The 22,991-nt window shown below is 29.3% G+C and overlaps 1 protein-coding gene across 6 annotated transcripts in view; it reads left to right on the top strand.

Moving 5' to 3' along the window:
- Nucleotides 1-22,991, top strand: part of LOC114124608 (nuclear factor 1 X-type) — a 139,519-nt gene that overhangs the window by 66,473 nt on the left and 50,055 nt on the right. For all 6 annotated transcript variants that reach the window (XM_050208127.1, XM_050208125.1, XM_050208124.1 and 3 more), the window contains exons 3-4: nt 11,945-12,136; nt 22,428-22,611. In XM_050208127.1, coding sequence (XP_050064084.1) covers nt 11,945-12,136; nt 22,428-22,611 — 376 coding nt within the window. The remainder of the gene's footprint in view (nt 1-11,944; nt 12,137-22,427; nt 22,612-22,991) is intronic.

Raw genomic sequence — 22,991 nt, forward strand, 5'->3', positions numbered from 1 at the left:
ACTATATAATACACTATAATATTCTATTATACATAGTGACCTTCGATAAAGTCGAAATGCAATATTTATACACATTTTATCCGCACACGTAGGTCGTAAATTAGTATTAGCGTCTCCGCTATATCAGTGTATATAATATTATATGTGTGTGTGTGTGTGTGTGTAGAATATTGACCACGCCTTCGCTGGATGAATTTCTGCATAAGCCGTACACGCTATATGTATACTAACACCACTTGTGAACTTTGACAATGTCATTGTGAGCCGTACATGCCAGTATATACATATTTATACGCGTATCTAACATGTATTACATTTTAAAACTATTTTAAATTTTTAATATGTTGGATTATTTTTTTCGTAATTTTGGGTAATTTTTTTCGTTTTTTTTTTTTTTTTTTGTTGTCGCTGAATCAGTAATCGCGGTACACATCATAGATATTATTATTTATTAGTAATTTTTTTGTCACATTATACGCATTAATAACCACATACAGTTTAAAAGTATAATGTGTATAAAATATTCAGTAAATGGTTTGCTATTTTAATTTGTTATGTATTTTTAGACTATATCATTGGGTAGGTATATCGAATATTTAGTTGGATAATTGTTCGAAAATAAATCATGTCAATTTACTCGTTCTTTTCTACTAAATTACATTATTATAATACAAGTACTTAATAGTTCTACAATAAATTAAATTTATATTTTATATAACTTAACATCCTATATACAACTTGTTATAATACCGTACAAAGTATAATACACGCAAATCGCCAAGTATATTCATTAAAGAAAACAGAATTTTAACTGAGTGTGTTAACGATGAGTCCTAGTTTAAGATCTGTTTACGATCATCAGTCGTCGAGCTCTAACTTTTATCGTGTATTTTATATTGTGACGTAATTACAATATTTATCATTTATTACGATATTGTGCCTATATTATTACGTATATTATTGCGCAGGTCGGAAACGCTTTTAACGAGAACCGTTGTACATCTACTATCATATAATTTATTAATATATTGAGGTAGATATATAATATACGTTCATTTATTATTATTATTATTTATTTATTTTTTTTTTTTTTTTTTACTCGAACACGATTTTCGAATTAATATCGAGAAACTGTTAAGTTATTTACGCGCGTACGTTATACACTGCACATATATATATATATATATAGGTACAGACGATTATATCTCACGACGAATATACGTATATTCAGACGACTGCAAAAGAGTGAGAGAGCCCGGATGTCAAAGACGTTGCATATTTATTTAAAACGATCAGATTATGTGTATAGATATAATATATATTATGCTCGCGTCGGGCATATATGAATCCATTTTTGTACCGTCACGAATCATTATTATATTATTATTATTATATTGCTCACGTATGTACGCAATTATTTCATTTTTACACACTATTGTGACGTTTTGTGCATAATATTTATGCGCTCCGATGTGAAGATTATAATATTATTACAATCTATACCGTACGCGTGTCGCGTATTATAAGACGACGGCAACGACTACAATGACGATGTTGATAATGATAATAATGGTAATAATAACGAGAGCTTTCTCGGCGTAGGGACTTATTATTATTACTATTATTATTATTATTATTGTTATTGTAACGATATGCGCGACCCGTCTACGTAAGTACGTATAATAAAATAAAATGATAAATACACCTGCATAATATATACGTATATAGGTACCTATAATATGGGATGTACACCGTACAAGTAAAAATATGAAATCGTCCTCCGAAAACGAAACCCACACGACCTATGTTTTTACCACGCGTACACGACGTATAGGTATATGGGTTTATATAAGGTGTACCTATATTATGCACGCGTTTTCGATTTAATTTATTTTTCTGTTGCACTTATCGTACATTTTCTGTTCGTATTTAAATATTACATTTATACATATCCCCCACTTCTTAACATTGATTGCATATTATACATACCTATATACTAGCATTATTATTATGGTTGTCGTCGGAAAGAGAGTCGACGTCATAATAATAATAATATCAGAGGAGAATGTATATTATATTATTATTATATTATGTATATTATAATATTATAAAGTAGCGTATTTTTATTTATTAATTTATTATAACACGGGCGTCATATTATGTATATACATATACCTGCAGGCTTGCAGCAGTTATGCACCTATAAGCAGCGTTGACCTTAAGCGACTATATTATAATATACATCTGCAATGGTGGCGCCAAGTCATGGTACCTATCTATATGAATATGTTATTTATGCTTTTTTTTTCTTTTTACATATTTTGTACTTCTTTCATCTCGGCTTGTGGTGCTAAAATAATTCTTGTAAATTATAATCACGACGCTCATTCGTTATATTTATCTATTTTATGGCGATGGGTTAATTCATTATCAATATTATTCTCTAAATAATATTTATGAGCTCATTTGCCGCGAACTTTTCGAGGAGGTTTGAATAATATTAGTTATTGATTTTTATCAAAAAATATTTAACATTTTAAATTTATTACAGTGATTACTTGCTGGTTATTTGACGACAAACAAATAAAATAAGCTATACTATTAAATATTATACAGGTACCTACATCTCAATTCAATCTATAATAATTATTATTTACATCGGAAAAAATCAAGAAAAGTAACATTTGAAATTATTTACTATCTTTAATAAATAATAGGTACAATAAACGCATTCCTATATTTTCGATTGTTGTTACGTTTGGCCGGCTACGATCCTATTGGGCGGTGTAACATATATAATAGTCTATGTATTGACGTAAATCAAGTGCTTATATATTTACGTAGGTACGAAACTGTTCAAACACAGGAGGTTATCTCACTCTTACGTCTATTATATGTATATATATATATTCGACTATCGAGTATATTTATTGAGAGAGAAATATAATGCGAATTTGGGAATATAGTGGGTTTAAGTGTTGCCTCCCGGCGCTTTTTACTTAACCTCCGGCACCGCTGGGAAAAGCCAAAAATCGCGCCGGTCAGACATCTCTGTACACACGAGTCTCTATCCGCCGCGTGGTGTACGTGGAAAGTCATAAATCGTGTCCACCCGCTACAAGATGAATGTGTGTATAATAAGCACTTGTGTGTATACAATATATAGTGTAACGGTAAGGGTAGTACCTATAGAGGTCCGCGTTCGGTGCCCAAAATCGATCTCTCGCGGGACCAATTGACGGAGACGATTCGGGGAAAAAGTGAAAAATCGCTGGGCGTATGCAGCATGGAAATATATTGTGCACCATCGATAAAACAACATCGCTGTAAACGCAGTATAAAAATATATATTGTAAGACATGATATTATAACCGGTCATTATACTCGCACGCGTCGAGTTATATCGTCGGAGGATAAAGATATAATATATATTATGACAGCTGCGATATAATAATGGTGTAAAATGTAAGTAAAACATGATATTATATGGTACGCATATAACATATATTACGGTCAATGATGATGATGATGTTTTAACGATAACGCTATTGGCTATACGACAAACTAATCTTATTTGGACAAATATTTTTGAATAGAATCAAAATTCTTCGACTATAATAATATATAGGATTACTTGTATTTTCGATTATGGAATAAAATGAAACTTATTATTACGAAAGTTGGATGAATTTATCGTTTACAAAGGAGTTAATAAGTTGCATATGAGTTTAATTTGTTAGCTTTTTTCTAGGTTGTTTAGAAAAGATTTTTAATTTTCTTGTCTGGTAAGCTTTTAAAATAAGTAGGTACTTATAATCAAATATAATAAAAAAAACATCTTATAGTCCAAGTAAAATTAATTTTTGGGGGGGGGGGGGGGTTCTATTAAATATTCTGTAATAATTTATCTACTTTATAAATAATGAATGATTGTTACGAGTAGGTACATTTTATTATTTACCACATTCATAAAACAATGATCATTGGTCATATTCTTATTAAATTCAAAATTGTTATGAAAAAAATGCGAAGTCATCATAAAAATATCATGTATAAATATTATGTTTTATATTGTTTACCTTCTTGATATCGTATGAGTGAACGACCGTTCGTCACTAGGTTAGGTTAAAGCTCTCTTTCCTACGCCACGTTCTATAACCGAATCACTATACCGGTGAAAACAGACAATTGCGATGTGTCCATCATGCGAAAAGCGGGTGGTTAAGGATTATATTATTATTATTATTATTATTATCGATGTTGCAAACAACATACAATGGTAAAGATAATATATAAATAGTTGACGACGCGCATTTTCGCAGGGCTTGTCGACAAAAAACACACAAAAATAAAAAAAGGGGAAAATCACGTCGTGTCCGAATCGAATAACAATAATTCCAAACTATATAATATTCCGCCGTTCGTGTGTAAGAATACAAGTAAAAATATGTACATTGATAATTTAATAATAAAAAATAACGTCGACCGGTCGGTCGGGCGCGCTGGGTGAATAACAAATGAGTGCCGGGTCAGCTTTCTTTTTTTTCGGATTCCGCGTTCAAAACATTTCGTTAACCGTCAACAAATCCCTTTTTTTCGACTAGACGACTCGGCGTCAGAGTGCATTTGCACATATAATAGGTACTATATACGTATACATGACCCGACGGTGGTTTTTTTTTGTACCACACAAATTCGTTTATCCACTTTTTATTATTGTATTATCAATTCCTGGGGGAAGGGGATTGTGCGTAATGCTATATATAAACATAAATTGTGCTGCGCTCGCTGCAAAGAAGACCCATTCGTCGCTTAACTGCGATTTGACATTTCGTACCCGGGTCGCCGACATTTACGATATTGTGCGCTCGGTAATTACTTCGATTACACTCGACCAAAAAGGTTAATTTAAATATCAAAAACCGAACGACGTGGAATGTCGCGACCGCTGTGGCTAAATCCGTTTGCGTGTATATAAAAATTGTAACTTCATATTACGAAAAAATGACAATATCGACTGTCGTATATAATATTATTGTTATTACTCGGAGTGGTATAAGCGTTGATAGTGTGAGCGCTCACTGCTAAATCTGCACGTTTTAAGTTAAAGCCTACAATATTGACTGAGTGATAATGTAGCAAAAATAATTTTAATTATATAATTATCGATTTTTTACCAATTTCTAAACGTCATCAGTGATTACACTATTCTTAAACATATTGGTTTAAATTGGCCACAGAAAGAATGAAATATAAAAAATATTATCATGAATATATATAATAAATTTAATTATCATAATATTTGGTTTGGAAAGTTCAATACTGAAAATAATAATTTATATATTATGTACTACGTTTCAAGTTTCTAAAAGTTAATGACATTCAAACAAATTAATTTAATACATATTTTAAAATATTTAATTGTTGTGTGTGAAATCACTGGCCCCATATGAATTTGCTCAGCGGGTTCCCATTATCTTTTAAAATAAATAAAAAAACACATATTCATATTATTGTTGTTGTTTTTTTAAGGGTCTTGTTTTTTTTACCACTAAAAAGTCGTAAATTGTTTGCTTTTTAATGTTTTTTATACGTAACGGTGGTGTGAAATGTTCGTGAGTTTGTAGGGGAATGATTGTTTTTATTTTCAACCCCTCTCCTGCAAAAAAATCCGACGGTTATAGGCCCACAACTTAACCGAACAAGGCATCCCTAATTTGTTACACATCCGTCAAGAGACCAATCCCGAGAGGGGTTATATTTACTGTGTACATTAAAGTACCTGACAACAATTTGGTCTAATAGCCAGATAATATAAAAGGGTGTGAGAGTTTTGCTCCCTCTTTGCGGATTTTGCCGCCACAAAATCACTCGCGAAATCAGTTGTTCGACGTGTCATTTATAATTTAGCTACCGCCGTCATGTTATCTTATACCCCGTGCGTTTATCGTGTCAAACCTAACATTGTGTTATAAACTTTTTTCATTCTTGTAATATTACTGTTAGTTTAAAAATATAATAGAATATACAATCGGCATGTTAAATATCTTTTAACGTGCATTTCCTCTCAGTTTCTCCACAATTCTTCATAAATATACTCGTTTATTGAAATTTTATTACAAAGTTTGAGCAATGAACCAATGGACTTTAAGACAAAAGTAATATGAAATATAATTTTTAAATGATAAATCGGTTTTGTAAACTCTTAAAATGATTTTACGCAGTAGTTCAGCATCTATAGTTAAGAACCACAATGGTGATCTGGTGGCTTTCTCATCATACGTATACAACGTGTGTTCGTATAATAAGTATGTGACGCGATTCAGAAAGTACAAAAAAAATACATTAGGACTTTATAAGAGATAATTCAGCTGTGTATAAAATGAACTATGAAGAATCATTAATATCTATGAACAGTATAAACAAAAAAAAATGAAACATTTCCGTTTTATTTTTATACTTACTGCGGTATTAGTATTAGTGTGTTTGTTGAATGGAATTTATATATTTTAAACTAGCAAGTTTAGTTGACTGAACACATTGTTTTAAATTTGAGGATATATTTAGAGGATTATATTCTGATTTATTTTAATCTACTTAATATATCTACTTTATATTTTAATAACTTTAAGTTATTATTTCTTGGCGGTTCGGTGCAAGTGCACTTATTGTATCTAAATGTAATGGTAACATAATGCATATAATTTTATTTAATCTGGATACTTTCGTGTAACCCCAAAATATCATTCAATCAGAATACTTTGGCTTCAAAGTAGATCAATTTGAGAACTACTGGTCTAATTAAACCGAAACTGTGGTTTGCGCCTAAAACTCATTACGCAATGTATGTATAATATACGGAGTATACGCAAAGTACGGTCACGCGCTGAAAACGGTTTTCAAACGACGCGTCGTAGAGACGAGGAGATATTATTATGATAACAATAATAATAATAACAACGATAACACTTAGGGTAATCACAATGATAATATCGTAGTCTAATCTTTACATTTTCGTTAGATAACCCGTTTTACTTCATACGCGATAATTATAGCAGTTGTAATACTAACGTGACAATCTGTTTTTTATCGTTATTATTATTATTATTATATACATAATCATTCTATAGCGATAGTTAGGCTGTACTTGTGTATGAGATTTTCGGAATTTTTTTCATCGACTGAGGCTAGACTATTGCGTATAATTACACACATCAGTAGTTATCATGCATTACACTTTGGGTGAAGCTTAATCTTCGACGGAACGTGCTCGGAGATCGTCGTTGATTAAACTCGTAGGTACAATACACAATATAAAATTATATTATATCATTCATGATTACAGTATTGTTGACTCGTATAGTTATTGTTAAACGTTCGGGTCCTGTTTAAATCTAAATATTATTATGGGCATATTCGTGTTTTATTTATACACCATTCAAAATAAATTGCGCCACAAAACTGTTTTACAACGCCTGCAGGTTACTCATAAATGATTACGAATAATGCGATGGGTGGTGTGTGGCAAATATCAAATGTTATATCGTGATAAAATATCAATTTAAAATGAAAAAAAAAAGTTTTCCACCTTACAAAAAAAATTTACATTTCTAAAAAATAGCCTCTGTAGGTACCTACGTGCCAATGCACACATTAATGTCGTGTATGATTTGCGCGGGTCATAAGATATAGTATAGAATGACTAGGGGTAGAGTAATCGATAAATGTGCACTCCTGTACTTAAATATGAGTTATGTACAGTAGCATCATCAGAGAACAGGTTTTGGTTTATCCATGGTTGTTTTAGTGTTCAATGATATTTTAATGGTTCTTCAACTGTCTTATTATTGTAAATCTTGACTATACCAATGAGTATTTTATGAAACTTTCCTACCTTTCTGCGAAGCTACCTGTGAAAAATATTATTTTATTAAATACGTTTCGTTGTGTCCATTGTTAAACTCTTATACGATCATTGAGCCACTAGTTTTCAACGTTACATATAAATATTATATGTGATGGTATTTTATTTTTTTCTATATTATATATCATATTATATTAATTGTATTCTTATTGTGTTGAACAGCGCGTAATACTTATATGATATACAATAATAATATATACAGGTGACAGCAGGTCCATATTATAATTACGACATAATAAGCTATACCTATTATTGAATTACGTAATGAATCCTAATCGCGTTATTACGAAATCGTACGCTTCTTCCAAAACTCGTTTTATTATGTTAATATTGTTCACCCGTACGTTTGAAATTTAAATAAACCATATAAATACTAACACAAACACACATTAGGTTCATGGACATGGACAAACGGATGTACACGTGCGGGAGTCAATCATTTATGTTATTATATTTTAGAATATGGGCAAGATCTATGATAGGACTTTGGGTGTTGGATGTGTATGTTAGAGATGTAGCATGTACTCGTACGTACATTTTTTTACTATACTGTAAAAAAACAATTTTTCTACTAATAATATGATTTAAAATTTATCCATACACACACCAAACGAAAGAAACAAATTAAACTTCGTTGATAGGATCGACATAGTGAAACTATGTATTATAACTAAATATACCAATTATATTATAAGAGTTGTGACTAAGAGATAATAAACTTATTATACAGAAATATTTTAAGCACGTAGAAAATAATATTTATATACCTAGGTAGCTTAATAAATACTTGTTCCTACACTTGACACCGGTATACTGTATAGTATTTTAGTAGTTGCCTACCGGTATTAAAATATTCCTGTCACTATTAAATAATTGTATTCAATAAAGAATTTTAAATGCAATTTGTTAGCATTGAATGTAGTTAGGTACTTGTACCTATATAAATGAGACAGTTTCTTTAAATGTTTAAGGAATAAGTACATTGTTAGCTAAAGTTATGTTGAATAAACTTTTACAAAACGAACACAATAGGTACTAAGTTTACATTTATTAAACAAAAATTTGTTTTCTTTTAATACTTCACGCATAATCGTGACGTGTTAAATTTTATAATTATATTGCGGGTATGATATATTAGAATAAGTCGCTCCTACCTATGACAAAATGTAGATGACAGTTTTTTAGATTTTAAAAAAACTAAGCTGTTTTATAAAGATTATATTTTTCTACTCTATCCTACATACGAAAACTGGTGAATTAGACCTTATTACATAGTCAGCTTAAGTACTTATTATACCTTATTATACTTTTCCAAAAAAAAAAAAATTACGCACAGTGGAACTCGCCGAGCTCAGACCTCGCCGGTTTCGCCGACGACGGATACGTTCACGCTCAAAAAGTTACCAGCGAAACCGGTATCAGAATTTATTTGAATTCGGCGGTCGACGGTTTATCTATATTTGAAACGATATAAATATTATTTATGAACCTCATAACGTCCGTAAGAATGTTCTAAACCGTATTCTCCGAGCTATATGAACTAAACATTATTCATATATCATTATTATTACTATTATTACATTCAAATTCATATGCCTATTAAATAAAGTTATAGTCCGCATTAATAATCCAAAAAATAGTTTTGACATTTGTAACATGGAAAATGAATCCGAGTACTCGAAAATCGCTCCTTTATTAATATAATATTTTAACGCTACATCAACGATCTATAATATAGATTTTATATTATACAATATATTATATTTAATACATTTATGATTATACGCTGTAATACTGCACGCTGTGCTGGCTGTAGCAGAAAACCTTTATGCCGCTAACTCCAGTTCATTTAAGCCACATAGATAATGGTGAACCTGGTAATAATTTACAATATATACAGCATGATTCATTTAAAAGTCTACACTTATTATTTTGACGTTTTAACTTTTTTGAACATTTTATTTTTACATACTTCGATGAATGCTATTGAAATTACAATATTTTAAAAATTAAATTTCTTAAATTGCCATTCGAATCTGTGGAAAGGCTTCAAATTTAAATGGAACACCTTGTACATAGAGTTGTACGTTGTATGCGATTTTTTTTTCAATTCGTTTGCGGTGTAGTCGGTGTACAAAAAACAGAACTACTACGTGCTGTAGTAAGTAATGTGGACCATGTGGTGTACCTGCCTATATTATAATAATATTAAAATTTATAAAATATAAATAATAAATCATCCTACGAAAAACTTCTTTAATATTCTTGGACATGTTAGGTTAGGCTGTTTGAAATAATAATGAAAACAAATTCAAAATACGATCGTATATTATATATTATACCTATATACAATATACATATTACATATGCGTAAGAAATATGTAGGTATAATATATTTTATGTACACAACACGAGTGGTTCTATACAATTTAAATTACAAATTTCTCGATCGTATATAGTGTCACATTAAAGATTTTTATATTATATATGTATACGTATATTAAGAATGTTTTTTCAATTTTTAATATTGTTTTGCTGTATCGTTTTTCAAAACATTAATTTTTTTATCGATTGCGTACAGTTCTCTGTAATTAATAATATGTCATCATAAGTAGTGGACCCATTTGAATTAATTTAGCTTTAATCGAGTTACTTTATACATATCCACACAAATACCTATCTACAGATTGTATAACAATTATATTTAATAAGTAATATTTATCTTAATCCGACGAGTAATTATTAATCACCCTAAGTTTTTATATCATTAAATATATAATAATGTAATGCATTTTCTTTTCTTCATAATAAGATGATCTTAATAATAAAAAGTAATAATATTATTATTATTTGCGTTCAATAAAATATTGAAGAAAATACCTTATTTATTTTTTGATCATATAGGTATTAGCTATATAATAATATAGTCGACCTTATTATGAGTTTATTTTAAATAGATTTTAAATTATAACTTATAAATGTAAATATTTTTTTATTAGTAATTATTGATAGATAATTATAGTATATAATCTAAATAAAATTGTAATGTAAAAAAATTATTTAAAATTGTTAGTGAAACATTCTTAAATCAGTTAAAAATTATAAATTTTTATTGACTAATAATAACAATGAATTTGTGACTGTAGAAGTATAAATATATTTTTATTATTATATTTTAGTTCCATATATTTCATTCAGTTACATTTTTTCTGTTTGGTCAATGTCATAATAATTCTGTTCGGTATCTATTGTGGCAGTCATTGGAACATCAATAAGAAAGTATTGGTACGAATTATCACTATATTTTGGTTGACTTCGTGACAAAAGCAACCTATATTGATTTATTATAAAATTAATAATTCGGTAAAATAATAATTAACGGTTTACCTGTCGTAATATGGGAATATTATACCTTTTAATATTTTCGGTGGACGCAAATAACACTCAACCAGATGATTGAGAAACTATAAATAGGTATATAATATTGTACATAATTATAATATTATACTCATTACTCACGTATATACTCTTTGAATATCACAGTTAGACGTAGGTACTCTTACTCCATAATGTTACTTGGATCAGTTACCACCATTATATACAAATCGAAATCGATATTTCGACACAATAAAAAATAAAAAATAAAGAAATTATAATATATTATCGGTAGTGTGTTTTAAACATTGTGCACTCGGCTATTGGATAACGGCTATAAATATTAAATAGGTACACATTATATACGACAATATATTATATTATAAATACTCACACACTCATACACACCCATACACTCACTCTCACGAATGCACGAAAGCTTAATAAACACGCATAATGCGTGCGTACGAAGGTAATTTTTATTTTACCACAAAGAAACTTAATGTACCGAAAACTTATCGGGTATATCTAGTCGCATATCTAATAAATATATATATATATATATTGTATGTGTATGTATGTATATGTATATTGTATGTATGTATGTACGTTTAATGGATTTCCGCGATTTTTGCATTGTTGCAGAACGAAAAACCCGAGGTGAAACAGAAATGGGCGTCTCGGCTTTTAGGAAAGCTTCGGAAAGACATAACTCAGGAGTGCCGGGAGGATTTTGTGCTGAGCATAACTGGCAAAAAACCGGCCATGTGCGTGCTGTCCAATCCCGACCAAAAGGGCAAAATGCGGCGCATCGATTGTCTCCGACAAGCCGATAAGGTATATTATTATTCATTTTGGTTGCATCGTACAACATTATTAATATATGACATAGTAGGTAACCGTGTGTGGTAAAATACTAACAATAATACAATACGATTATGCATAACAATCGGATTCAGACACTGGTTGATTTTTTGTAATTTAAACTTCACGAAAACCGATTTATATATTATGTATATATTATACTCGTACGCACATTTGCACACGATTATAATATATTATTATGCTTACAAATAAACATTTTACAATTGCTTACATTTTTAATAATTTTTATTTACAGTAGCTATTTTTATTAGAAAGTTGGTAAAATTCAAAGTACTTGTATTTATGCAATTATAGTAAAATTAATATAACTTGATTATTCTTATAAACAGCATAATAATATATTATACATAATCTCAGTGTTGTGTATTTAGTATGATTTTTCAGAATATATATTATTATGTAAGCATACATACATATAATCTCAATAACATCGCAATTAACGACAAAATATATCAAATTATATAACAATAAACGCACGTCTTAAATACAATTGATCGTAAATTAAGTACAAAATAAAAAGAAACATGGAACTTTTTTACGATTCAATTTTGTAAGCTAATATACGAGTAAGAAACTAACCCTTTAAATGAAAATGATTTCTATTGATTTTCAATAACTCGCTCTATTTTAACAATTTTATATTTATTAACAGATAATATATGTTTTTATTTTATTTTTATTTTTTATATTATATATTAACAAAACGTAAATATATTTTGCATGTGATTTTTCATGTGCCCTTTATTTGAATTGATGATCAGGGACTTGAATAATTAGAAATTATAAAATCGCATTACTTGTATAATACAGTTGGTAAATTTATAAATACTCTTATTGAAGTAAGTAGTCGTATGTCTTTTTTTCATTATACCCAACATAAAATTGTATTAAGATAACTTTTCATTAATAATTACTTAGGGAAAGCTGCGATAAATTTTGTTTTGTTTTTTCATCGTATTCAAACAACTTAAGTTCCCTAAAATAAAATGATAACATAATATTTGGAAATCAGAAAGTCATATGACAGTATAATCAAAAAGTCCAAAAAAAGTGACATTAAACTATTTTTTTACACAAATTAGGATACTCTGGTACTAAACAATATTTTATTTTTTATTCGCTTCGCACATACTATAATATATTATACGCAATGACTAGAATTCTCGGATATACCAAATTTGAAATATAATTTTAATTTTGATAAATAATATGCAATTAAATTTACACAACAAGCATATCTAAATAAGTGAATAAAAAAAATGAATGAAGCTTTTAGAAGTTGATGATGCTTTTTATGTTTGTAACTAATCGTAGATTTTTATTTTATCCCCGAGAAGCAGTGACCATGACAAATCGGCACAATTAGAATGTAAATTCTGGCAACGTATTTATTGTTTATGTTATATAATATTATTATCGTTATACATGTTATAATATATAGACACTGTGCGCATAGTTTAGTTGTAATTTCTGCGGCGGTGAACGAATATTTTAAATGTCAATGCCTATAATGTATTTACAGCCTCGCTTACGTTGTGTGCCGCCCTTTCTAAAGTCATCCAATCGCAGCCACTATCAATTATTATTATATTTATATGACAATAACTATTTCCGATATTATTAATTATTACACTTAATATTTTTTATTGATAAAATAATATATTTAATAACATTACATTTAAAATAAAAACAGTTGCCTTGTACAAATGAATACATACATATTTACATACATACAAGACATTTTTATTTAGATTTCTCTAAAAAAAAAAAAAGTAATAAATAGACTCTATAATAAGGTACTGTGATTATATTTTTATTTACTATAAAATTAGATTTACGTATAATATATTATATATGTATCCTGTTTTCGGGCTGTTTATATCTTTAGTCGATAAAGACCTATTCAAACATAATATAATATACATAGTATACATTATACAGTTTACATTATAAAGTTCGACTAGGTTTAGTGTAACTAAAATAGAATGATTCATGTTATATTATTATGATTCTTTTAAGTATAATTCGTTATATAATAATAACATGTTCTACATTGTTTTAAATGCTTTAATGCTATCGTTAAAATGCGTACTGTATTTTAACAGTTCGCAGTGCTCAAAATGTTATATGTCGGCTCACTGTATATAATACTGAATAATAATATATAATATCTTTTGCGAGCGAGTTGAAGTGTTGTCGATTATAAGACTCATATTGATGGTAGTGCACACATAGTCGTATTTTTATTTTGAATTTTAAGTACATAGGTACATCTTATTATTTTATTTTTTTATTCTGTAGTTAAAATAAAAATGTATCCCATGATACTACCAAAAAAAGTATTTTTTTTTTTGTTAAAACCATTCGGGATATAAAATTTATTCGGTCGCACCGTTATTAAATTCACAATATAACAATATAAATGTACGGTTGTATTTGAATATGTCTATATCAGGCGTAAATTTTAAATGCAGTGTATATGTCACATGCAATTGTAGTAGGTACCGTGAATTTTTTGATGTTTCTATTTTTTCTCTGAGATTACTTGTGACGAAAAATAGTTTCGTTTGTCGTTAAAATATCACAGCACCCGATCGATAATTATTTAATAAAGCGTCCATACGCTTTAATATATAGGGCCGAAACCGCACAGATTAAAACCGACGGCAGACTACTACTGCCTTTCCCACATCACGTCGCCTCGTAGGTACCGATGTATTTTTTTTTTATCCTTCTTCGTAGTTAACACTTTTTACACATTCAGTTCACGTGCCATGCCGCTGCCGCCGCCAACGTGTTCAGTTCTCACAAAAACGAACGCTCGGCGACCTAGCGAGCACGTCGTCGTCTTCTCAACCGATACCCACGCCGTATTTAAAATATCGTGTTCAGTCTGTTTCCTTCCTCCGTGCGCATACGACACGTCTTCAGTCATTACACCAGGACGAAGGAGACAGTATGCGTTCAAAGTGATTGGGCGAGGGAAGGGGAATATCATTAGAGGAAAAAACGTTTGAAACTACAATGATATGGTTATTTATAATATACGACTACACCGTTACGACCGAACGTATTTATAATTGCATTCTATATTTTAATGTCCATACGATGATTATACAATATCAATTTCGCTGTTAAATCACACTTTTATAAAATCTCAAACACATACCTAACTGAAATAGTATTTGCATTTACGAAATGGACAGTTTTGATAAAATTTAATGACGAATAAACATTGAAAATTTACTTAGAGTTTCCTTGAACCATTATAGTATGGTTGTCACATGATAGTTATTCGTTTTTATCGAGTCAATATTGTTTTTCCCTTCGTCAAACCTGTATTGTCGGTCGGGTAGACATTGTATATTATGATAAAATTATGTATCGATTTTGAAATACTTACTACTCTTATTTATATTTATATTTGTGTGTATAATTTGAATACATTATCTTAAACTCGTACTCATTTTAATTATTTCTAAACCTTTTATAGGATAAAATATATATAGATTCCCAATGAACATCATAAACAAACGTATATTTCCTATAATTCGTTGTTCAGGCGTATATTTTAATATAAAATATGTAATTATTAATGATTATAATGCAATAAATATTCAATAATATGCAAGGGAAATTTAAATTATGTTTGACAAGCCAATGCAATTACATTTAAAAAATAACAGATTGATATAACCTAGACCTAGGCAGTATTATTACCTTGTATTAAGTTGGTAATATTCATTAAATAGAAATAAAATAATAAATAACTCTAAAGATAAGACCTCGCCACCTCAAAAATTATAATGAATGCATGATGTATTAATTAACCATATTATTATCGTTTTATAAAATTTCCTCTATACACCAAAAAGTTCAGCACTGAACAACTTTTCAACAATACTTGAAGACCCTCTCAAAGAAATATGAAATTTAGCTCGCCTTTTGTTGAATATATTAAATAAGATTAATGATCTAAAAACCAAAAATAAATATTAATATTGTGAATAGTTTTAATAGTTCATTATATCGGCATGGAGATTTTTTTTATTTCCTATTAAGGATTCAAAAGCAAGAGTCATTAACCTACTTTTAGCTTAATTATATAAGTTAGTGGACAAAATAAAAGGAAAAGGATTTACATTATTTGCAACTTTTTACTTAAGTGTTTTCTTCATTCAGTGCTAATTAAAGAAATATTGAGTCAGTGAAAATCCTTCATGCTTCAACCTAGTTTTAGTGCTCGGGCACTATATAGTTGGAATCAAATAATTAAAAAATATTGTACATCGTATACTCTGATGAATTTTAACAAGCCATATTATGTCTTTTTATACTTTTTATATCTACTGGAAAGGCAGACCTACGACAGTAGTGTACCCGTATAGCCTACCTACAACGCCGTCTGATCATAATTTTTATGTTGCCATGAAGATGAAAACAGGAACAATGGGCCAAGTCAGAAAAAATCAGATTATTTTTGTGTTACATATTTGACGTTATAATTTTTAATAATTTCTCTGTACGATATACATATTTTATAACATTTCTGATATGTCAATAGATATACCTATATACTATCTGTATAATATCTGATGAGTATTAGATCAACCTCAATTATAGTGCTTATTCAGTAGTTATGTATATTATTTTGAATAATAATTACATAATATAATGTGATATTGTCCAGTAAATTGCTATATTGTTATCATATATTTTATTATAATAATTAACTTCGGCGTACTTACTTGTAACATGTTTTCAAATGCTTTTCTTAATTTCGGTATATACTTCAATCTATGACTCGAATACTTCTAACTTTCGTTTAATGAGGTTCGCCTTACGGGGACATATCTTCTTTAATTTAAATAGTTAATCTAGTTAGTAGTTAGTAGTTTATCTTGACAATTTTTCATTCATTATACCATGCGTAGCAATTTAAAAAATTCTATAAACTTTTTTTTATTGTCTGGACATGACGTACTGTACCATGATAAAATAATATTTATATAAATGCAATGAAATATGTGTATGTCATCGAATTGGTGTTAAATAAATTAAAAATAAATATTACTGTTAAAAAAAAATATTGAGTCTATCAAGTCCAAGTTTAATACCGATAGTTGTATTAGAACATTCAGAACATTTTTTTATCACTTCTCCCTCCCCTTCAGTGGTCGAGCCACTGGGTATACACACGTATACATAATAATATTATAATATAACACGGTTACATATTATAATACGCATAATAATAATAGTAATAATAATAATAATAACAACAACAACATAGTAGGTACCTATAACGTGTGCAGGTGCAGAAATTCCGGTCGTAAATCGAATCCGATAGTAATAAATCAGGTGCCATATAATAATATATACACTGGTACACGCAGGTATATTATAATACGCGTTTGATGTAGGTACATCGTCTTCGCCGTCACACGCGTCAGGTATACCTTACGCGTCCTCTTCCGCGCGTTATATTATATAGACCGAGCGTATTATATTATATGGCAAACTACAATGTATCGGAGAGACGTATATTGTCGGGTAACCAATACCTATACGCATTATGGGCACTTGTATAATATGTAACTACCCATAATATATTCGAAACGAAGACAAAAACAGAATAAAAAAAAAACACGTCTCCCGACAACGTGACGTTTTCGGTTTACGATATCATGCCGCCGTCGTAGTAGGTTATAATATGTACGCCGTAGGAACCAATAATATATATATATATATATGCTGTACATAGTGGCGGTGTTCGTATGAACGTTATGTATATTGTTTTGCTGCTCTTGTTGACGCGATGTAACTACGCGTATAAATCAAAAAGACGCTCGTGGCGTGGTCGTCTCGGCGGTGCCTATATCGTGGCGGTCGGTTACGTTGTTATTATATTTTTACCCGTATTTTTTTCTACACAATTCACTACACAACATTATCATAGTTCAGCTGTACACACGCCTACGCACACGCGACATACGACATATCGTGTACACTACTTGCACGGGCACGATGACGGGTAGTAGGATAATTTAAGTCACTATCGTTTATAGTCATTTTGAGTCCTACGGATCGGGCGCGAAACAAACGCGATTTCAATACAATACGATATAATATTATAATCCAGTTGGCATATTCGTATACCTACTATAAATGTGTATAGGTACGTTTTAAGTGACAATTTCAACTACAGATACCGTGGTTATGTATGTGTGAGTTATTATTATATATATATTGTAATCGCGAATAATTAATTTGCAACGTTTAGGTTTTAATAATGTATTGTAAGATTGCAATTACTCGTTAAATATATAAGATTAAATTTATTTATATTATGCAGTGCACTCTATCGTATTTATACCGACACAATTAGTTTTTGATGAATATTGAAATGAGGAAAACACATGATTACCTGCTACTTCAAAAACACTTATACTCTTTAGATATATAATTATATGAGTAATAAAAATACAAGGTTATTCGAGTGTTGTAGGTATTATAAATCAATCGTGCTGCATCGTATCGCAAATCTTAACATTAAGATTTCACGAAAAATGGAAAAAATTAGTACCTAATTTTTTAAACATACCTGACTAATAAAATTAATAGATACACTAAGAAACTTTTCCTATAATATTATTCAGCTAGTTACCAATAATACGACAAACCATAAAACGAAAAATAAATATTTGTCGTTTTAATATTAATGTTACAGAATTATTATTGCTTATATATTATAGCTATTACATAATTTAAACTGAATCATATATAGCGTTATTCAAATGTGCAATGATAAAAAAAAATTCGTATGACTCCGATTAAATACACGCGCCACAATACAATAGATAAAATACATAATACACAGCTAATGCAGCTAACCTCTGAACGACAAACCCAATAACAGCTCTAAAGCTATATACTAGCTATATAGCTATACAACTACATAACATACAGTCAAAAGAAATGTCAATTAAAACTGTGATTTAAATACAACACACACATACTCACACGCATATATATATACGTTATTGTCGTCTACTATAAATCTTACTTACTGGCGGAACACATTTTCTGGGTTTGATTGCACTCAATCTTACCCGTCCGATCTCATTATAAAATGTTAATTTCGAATCCGATACTCATTATTGCCGCAATGTTATTGTATATACGTGTTGCAATAATCGGTTTAAAAATACAATAACTAATTATATTATACATTTTCGATCTCTAGTCGGCTCGTCTTCTACTTCTCCGCTATCTCTATACTCCGAAACCAAACAGAGTTCACTAGTCTTATGAGCTTATAAGCGTGTGTGTGTGTGTGTGTGCCTTCGGGAGAAAGAAATACATCGAAGGTGGCCTGCTAATTTACAAACCAACGAGGTGTCTGTCGCATCCAATTAGCGAAATTTATTGTCCATTACATTTTAGTGTTACACTGATTGTGAAATACAATTTTTATTTCACCGACCCGCAACCGCGTGTACAGTGTGTGTATATATTATAATACAAACGGAAATACCGCACGTCTACCACACAATTATTATTTTTTATTATTCTTTTATTTACGGTGGACAAGTGAAATAATATTATAATATTGATGATCTCGGTAAACTACGCGTGGTTTGGTCGTGGTTTGAAATAAAACCCATACGCAGCCATTATACAGTCAAGTATATTATTTGTATACTGAATGATTCACTAAGCATACTAACTTACCATTTTTTTCTTTAGTAATGAATTTATTTATAATCCGATTTTTGGGGAGCCCAAAGATCGTATTTTCAATTATTAAGATTTTTATACCGTCGAAGGAGAGGTCTGTGTTGAAAATAGTCATACAAAATCGTTCGTTTCAAATGAGAACCAAATGTTCCCGATGATATTAAATGATAAAAATTCTTATATGTCTAAATCGACATTTTAACGAGTTATTCCTGAGTTATTAAAATGTATTTATAAATTAATTTATTTAAGATTAACGATTGTAGCCACTATCTATATATTATTATATTGTCCATAGCGTTCGGATTATTGTATAAGGATTTATTTAATTATTTTGCAAAACGCATCGCTCCTGCTGGGTTATGAGCACATTGTTTGTGCGTGTGTAATATGTATATAAATATACACATGTTAAATTATTATGTTTATATCGTAGGTGTTCCGTATAAAAAAAAAAAAAAACAGAAAAATACCATCAAAATACAACTATATAATATGTCCATTCTTAATAATATTTTTTATTATTATTTCGCAGAACGAAATATACTATGATATAAAGTATCCAACCGTACTCCGTATTTTGCGTGGTTGTAATTTTATTTTAGTTTTTGTGTGACAATACAAATTTAGAATATCGTAAAAATCCATTATAATATATATTAGTATCTGTTGTTTTGTATTTATTGCTGTCGTGTTTGTATAAATGTATATCTTCAAAACAATCAATAATTTATGCATTTTTTTAGTAATATAGAAATTAGATAAATACAATATAATTAGAACAATATAAGAATTTAATTATTAGGTACTCAAATTAATTGTTATTAAAACACTGTTCACTTTTACAAAAACTATAAATATTAATTGTATATCAATATTTATTAAATTTTATAGGATACCTGGTATACAAAAATTTAATACATTTATATTTTTATTTTTATATTTAATTGGATGAATTTTTTATTAATATGAATAAATAAAATGATAACTAAATAGTGAATATTAATCAAATATTTAAATCAAAGTAACAATATTCTTCATATGGAGTTTTATTTTATATCAAACGTGATTTTGAATTGTTGCTGAAATCTCACAAGTTAAATATTTTATTATAATTTGAAAACGTTGGTTTTAAGAAAATGAAAATCTTATATATTGTTATTTTTATGGTTTGTTAAATTCTTAGACTAAAGTTTACTATTGAAATTATCATAATATCCGTTAATATTTAAAATGTAAATAAAATTATGATAGTTTGGATACGCGTAACATATTACAGTTATTGAAGAGTTTATTTCGGGGTATATTTATTTTTAACTTAAACGTCACTGTACGCGTTCCGTTTATACACGAACTACATTGATGCGCACGGTTGAAAATTAAGAGAAGTGATAAGAAGTGAAAATAATACCCGAAAATTGATAGGGATCATAATGTAATACTAAGAATACAAACGGAGATTAAATGTTGTTCGATGGTTCACAAATTCGTGTAAATGCATATTATCCAAATGTGCTCTCTCTCCCGAAACATTATTTAGTCTGTCAATATTCGTATACACGACTATACTACTGTTGCACACAACAATTATGTACCTATATTTTTTTAAGTGTCTCAACAATTAAACTTAGAGTACAAACCGAAAATTACCCATTAGGGATTTATGTACCTCTACCAGCAATGATTGAAGATTCCCATATCCTACTACAGTCTTACGCACAGTAATTTTATACAGAATGATAAAAATTATTGCTTAGTATTTATATAGGATTATAATAATTATACATCAATTTTTATTTAAACACTTCAAATCGAGATGTTCTTTGTTATTTTATAAAAAAAATAAACATTAAAATTATACTTGGACTTACTGGTGAAATGTTTAGACTTGACGTATATTGTATGTATCTATGTGATATTTTTTTTTTATAATAATATATACAAATGAGTAATTATTTGTTTGCATAATTTATTGTCTTATATATTATCGTACATATTGTATACTACCATAGCTGGTAGTAACGGTTTTACCGTACTTTGTGACATTATCCTTCGATATCTTACCCATGATTAACTAACTAGATATGTCAGAAACTCAGTGATAAACATTATTTCTCTGTCATCCGTCAAGGATTTGTGATCAGTATTAAATACTATTTGCTCATAATTTCCAAAATTATTGAATAAAATCCTTGGCTGGTCACATTCTATTAAAATAATCAAGTTATTACTGTTTCTTCCATGGCTGCGCGTATTAATACTGGAATCGGTATAATTCGTGATATACCAGCTAGTTTGTTAATCCATGATCTTACTTAGGCACTTTTGTTTAATCGTTTACGTATGTTTAGTATTAACACATAACATACTGATACACATCATACTCTCAGTATGTCGTGTAAAAGTAGGTGACAGTAATCTTAATCCGTTCCTACGTATAATAATTCCGTGTATAATATTCTTACGATTCTGTTAAAAACCGATAAATCACCGCGTTTTACAGGTATGGAGGCTGGATCTCGTCATGGTGATACTGTTCAAGGCGATCCCTCTCGAAAGCACAGATGGAGAACGGTTAGAAAAGTCGCCGGAATGCACACACCCCAGCTTGTGCGTGAATCCTTACCACATCAACGTGTCCGTCCGTGAGTTGGACCTGTACTTAGCCAATTACATCAATAGTCACGGTAAGTGCGTTTTATATTATAAATGTAATAATAATAATGATAATAATAACAATAATAATCCAATCAATAACTATAATATTATATTCTATTGAACTGTTAGGGAAAAAACCATACGAGGTTGTATTGTGTAACTATAAAAGTTTTAAAACCTCGAATATTTTTATAGGTGTATCTAGAGACGAATTTAGAGTTTTTTTGTCCTACATAAAATTTTAATGACTCTACTATATCTACCCTTTTCGTTAAATAATGTACCTATTACTAGACAATTTTTGAAAATTTGTATGTTTCTTGATTGACGAATAACCACGTACGATGTATTTACATATTATTATAGTGGACAGTGATGCTATCTAAATACGTATTTCTAAATCCCTAAA

The sequence above is a fragment of the Aphis gossypii genome, chromosome X (genome assembly GCF_020184175.1).
Source record: "Aphis gossypii isolate Hap1 chromosome X, ASM2018417v2, whole genome shotgun sequence".
Taxonomy (NCBI): Eukaryota; Metazoa; Arthropoda; class Insecta; order Hemiptera; family Aphididae; genus Aphis; species Aphis gossypii.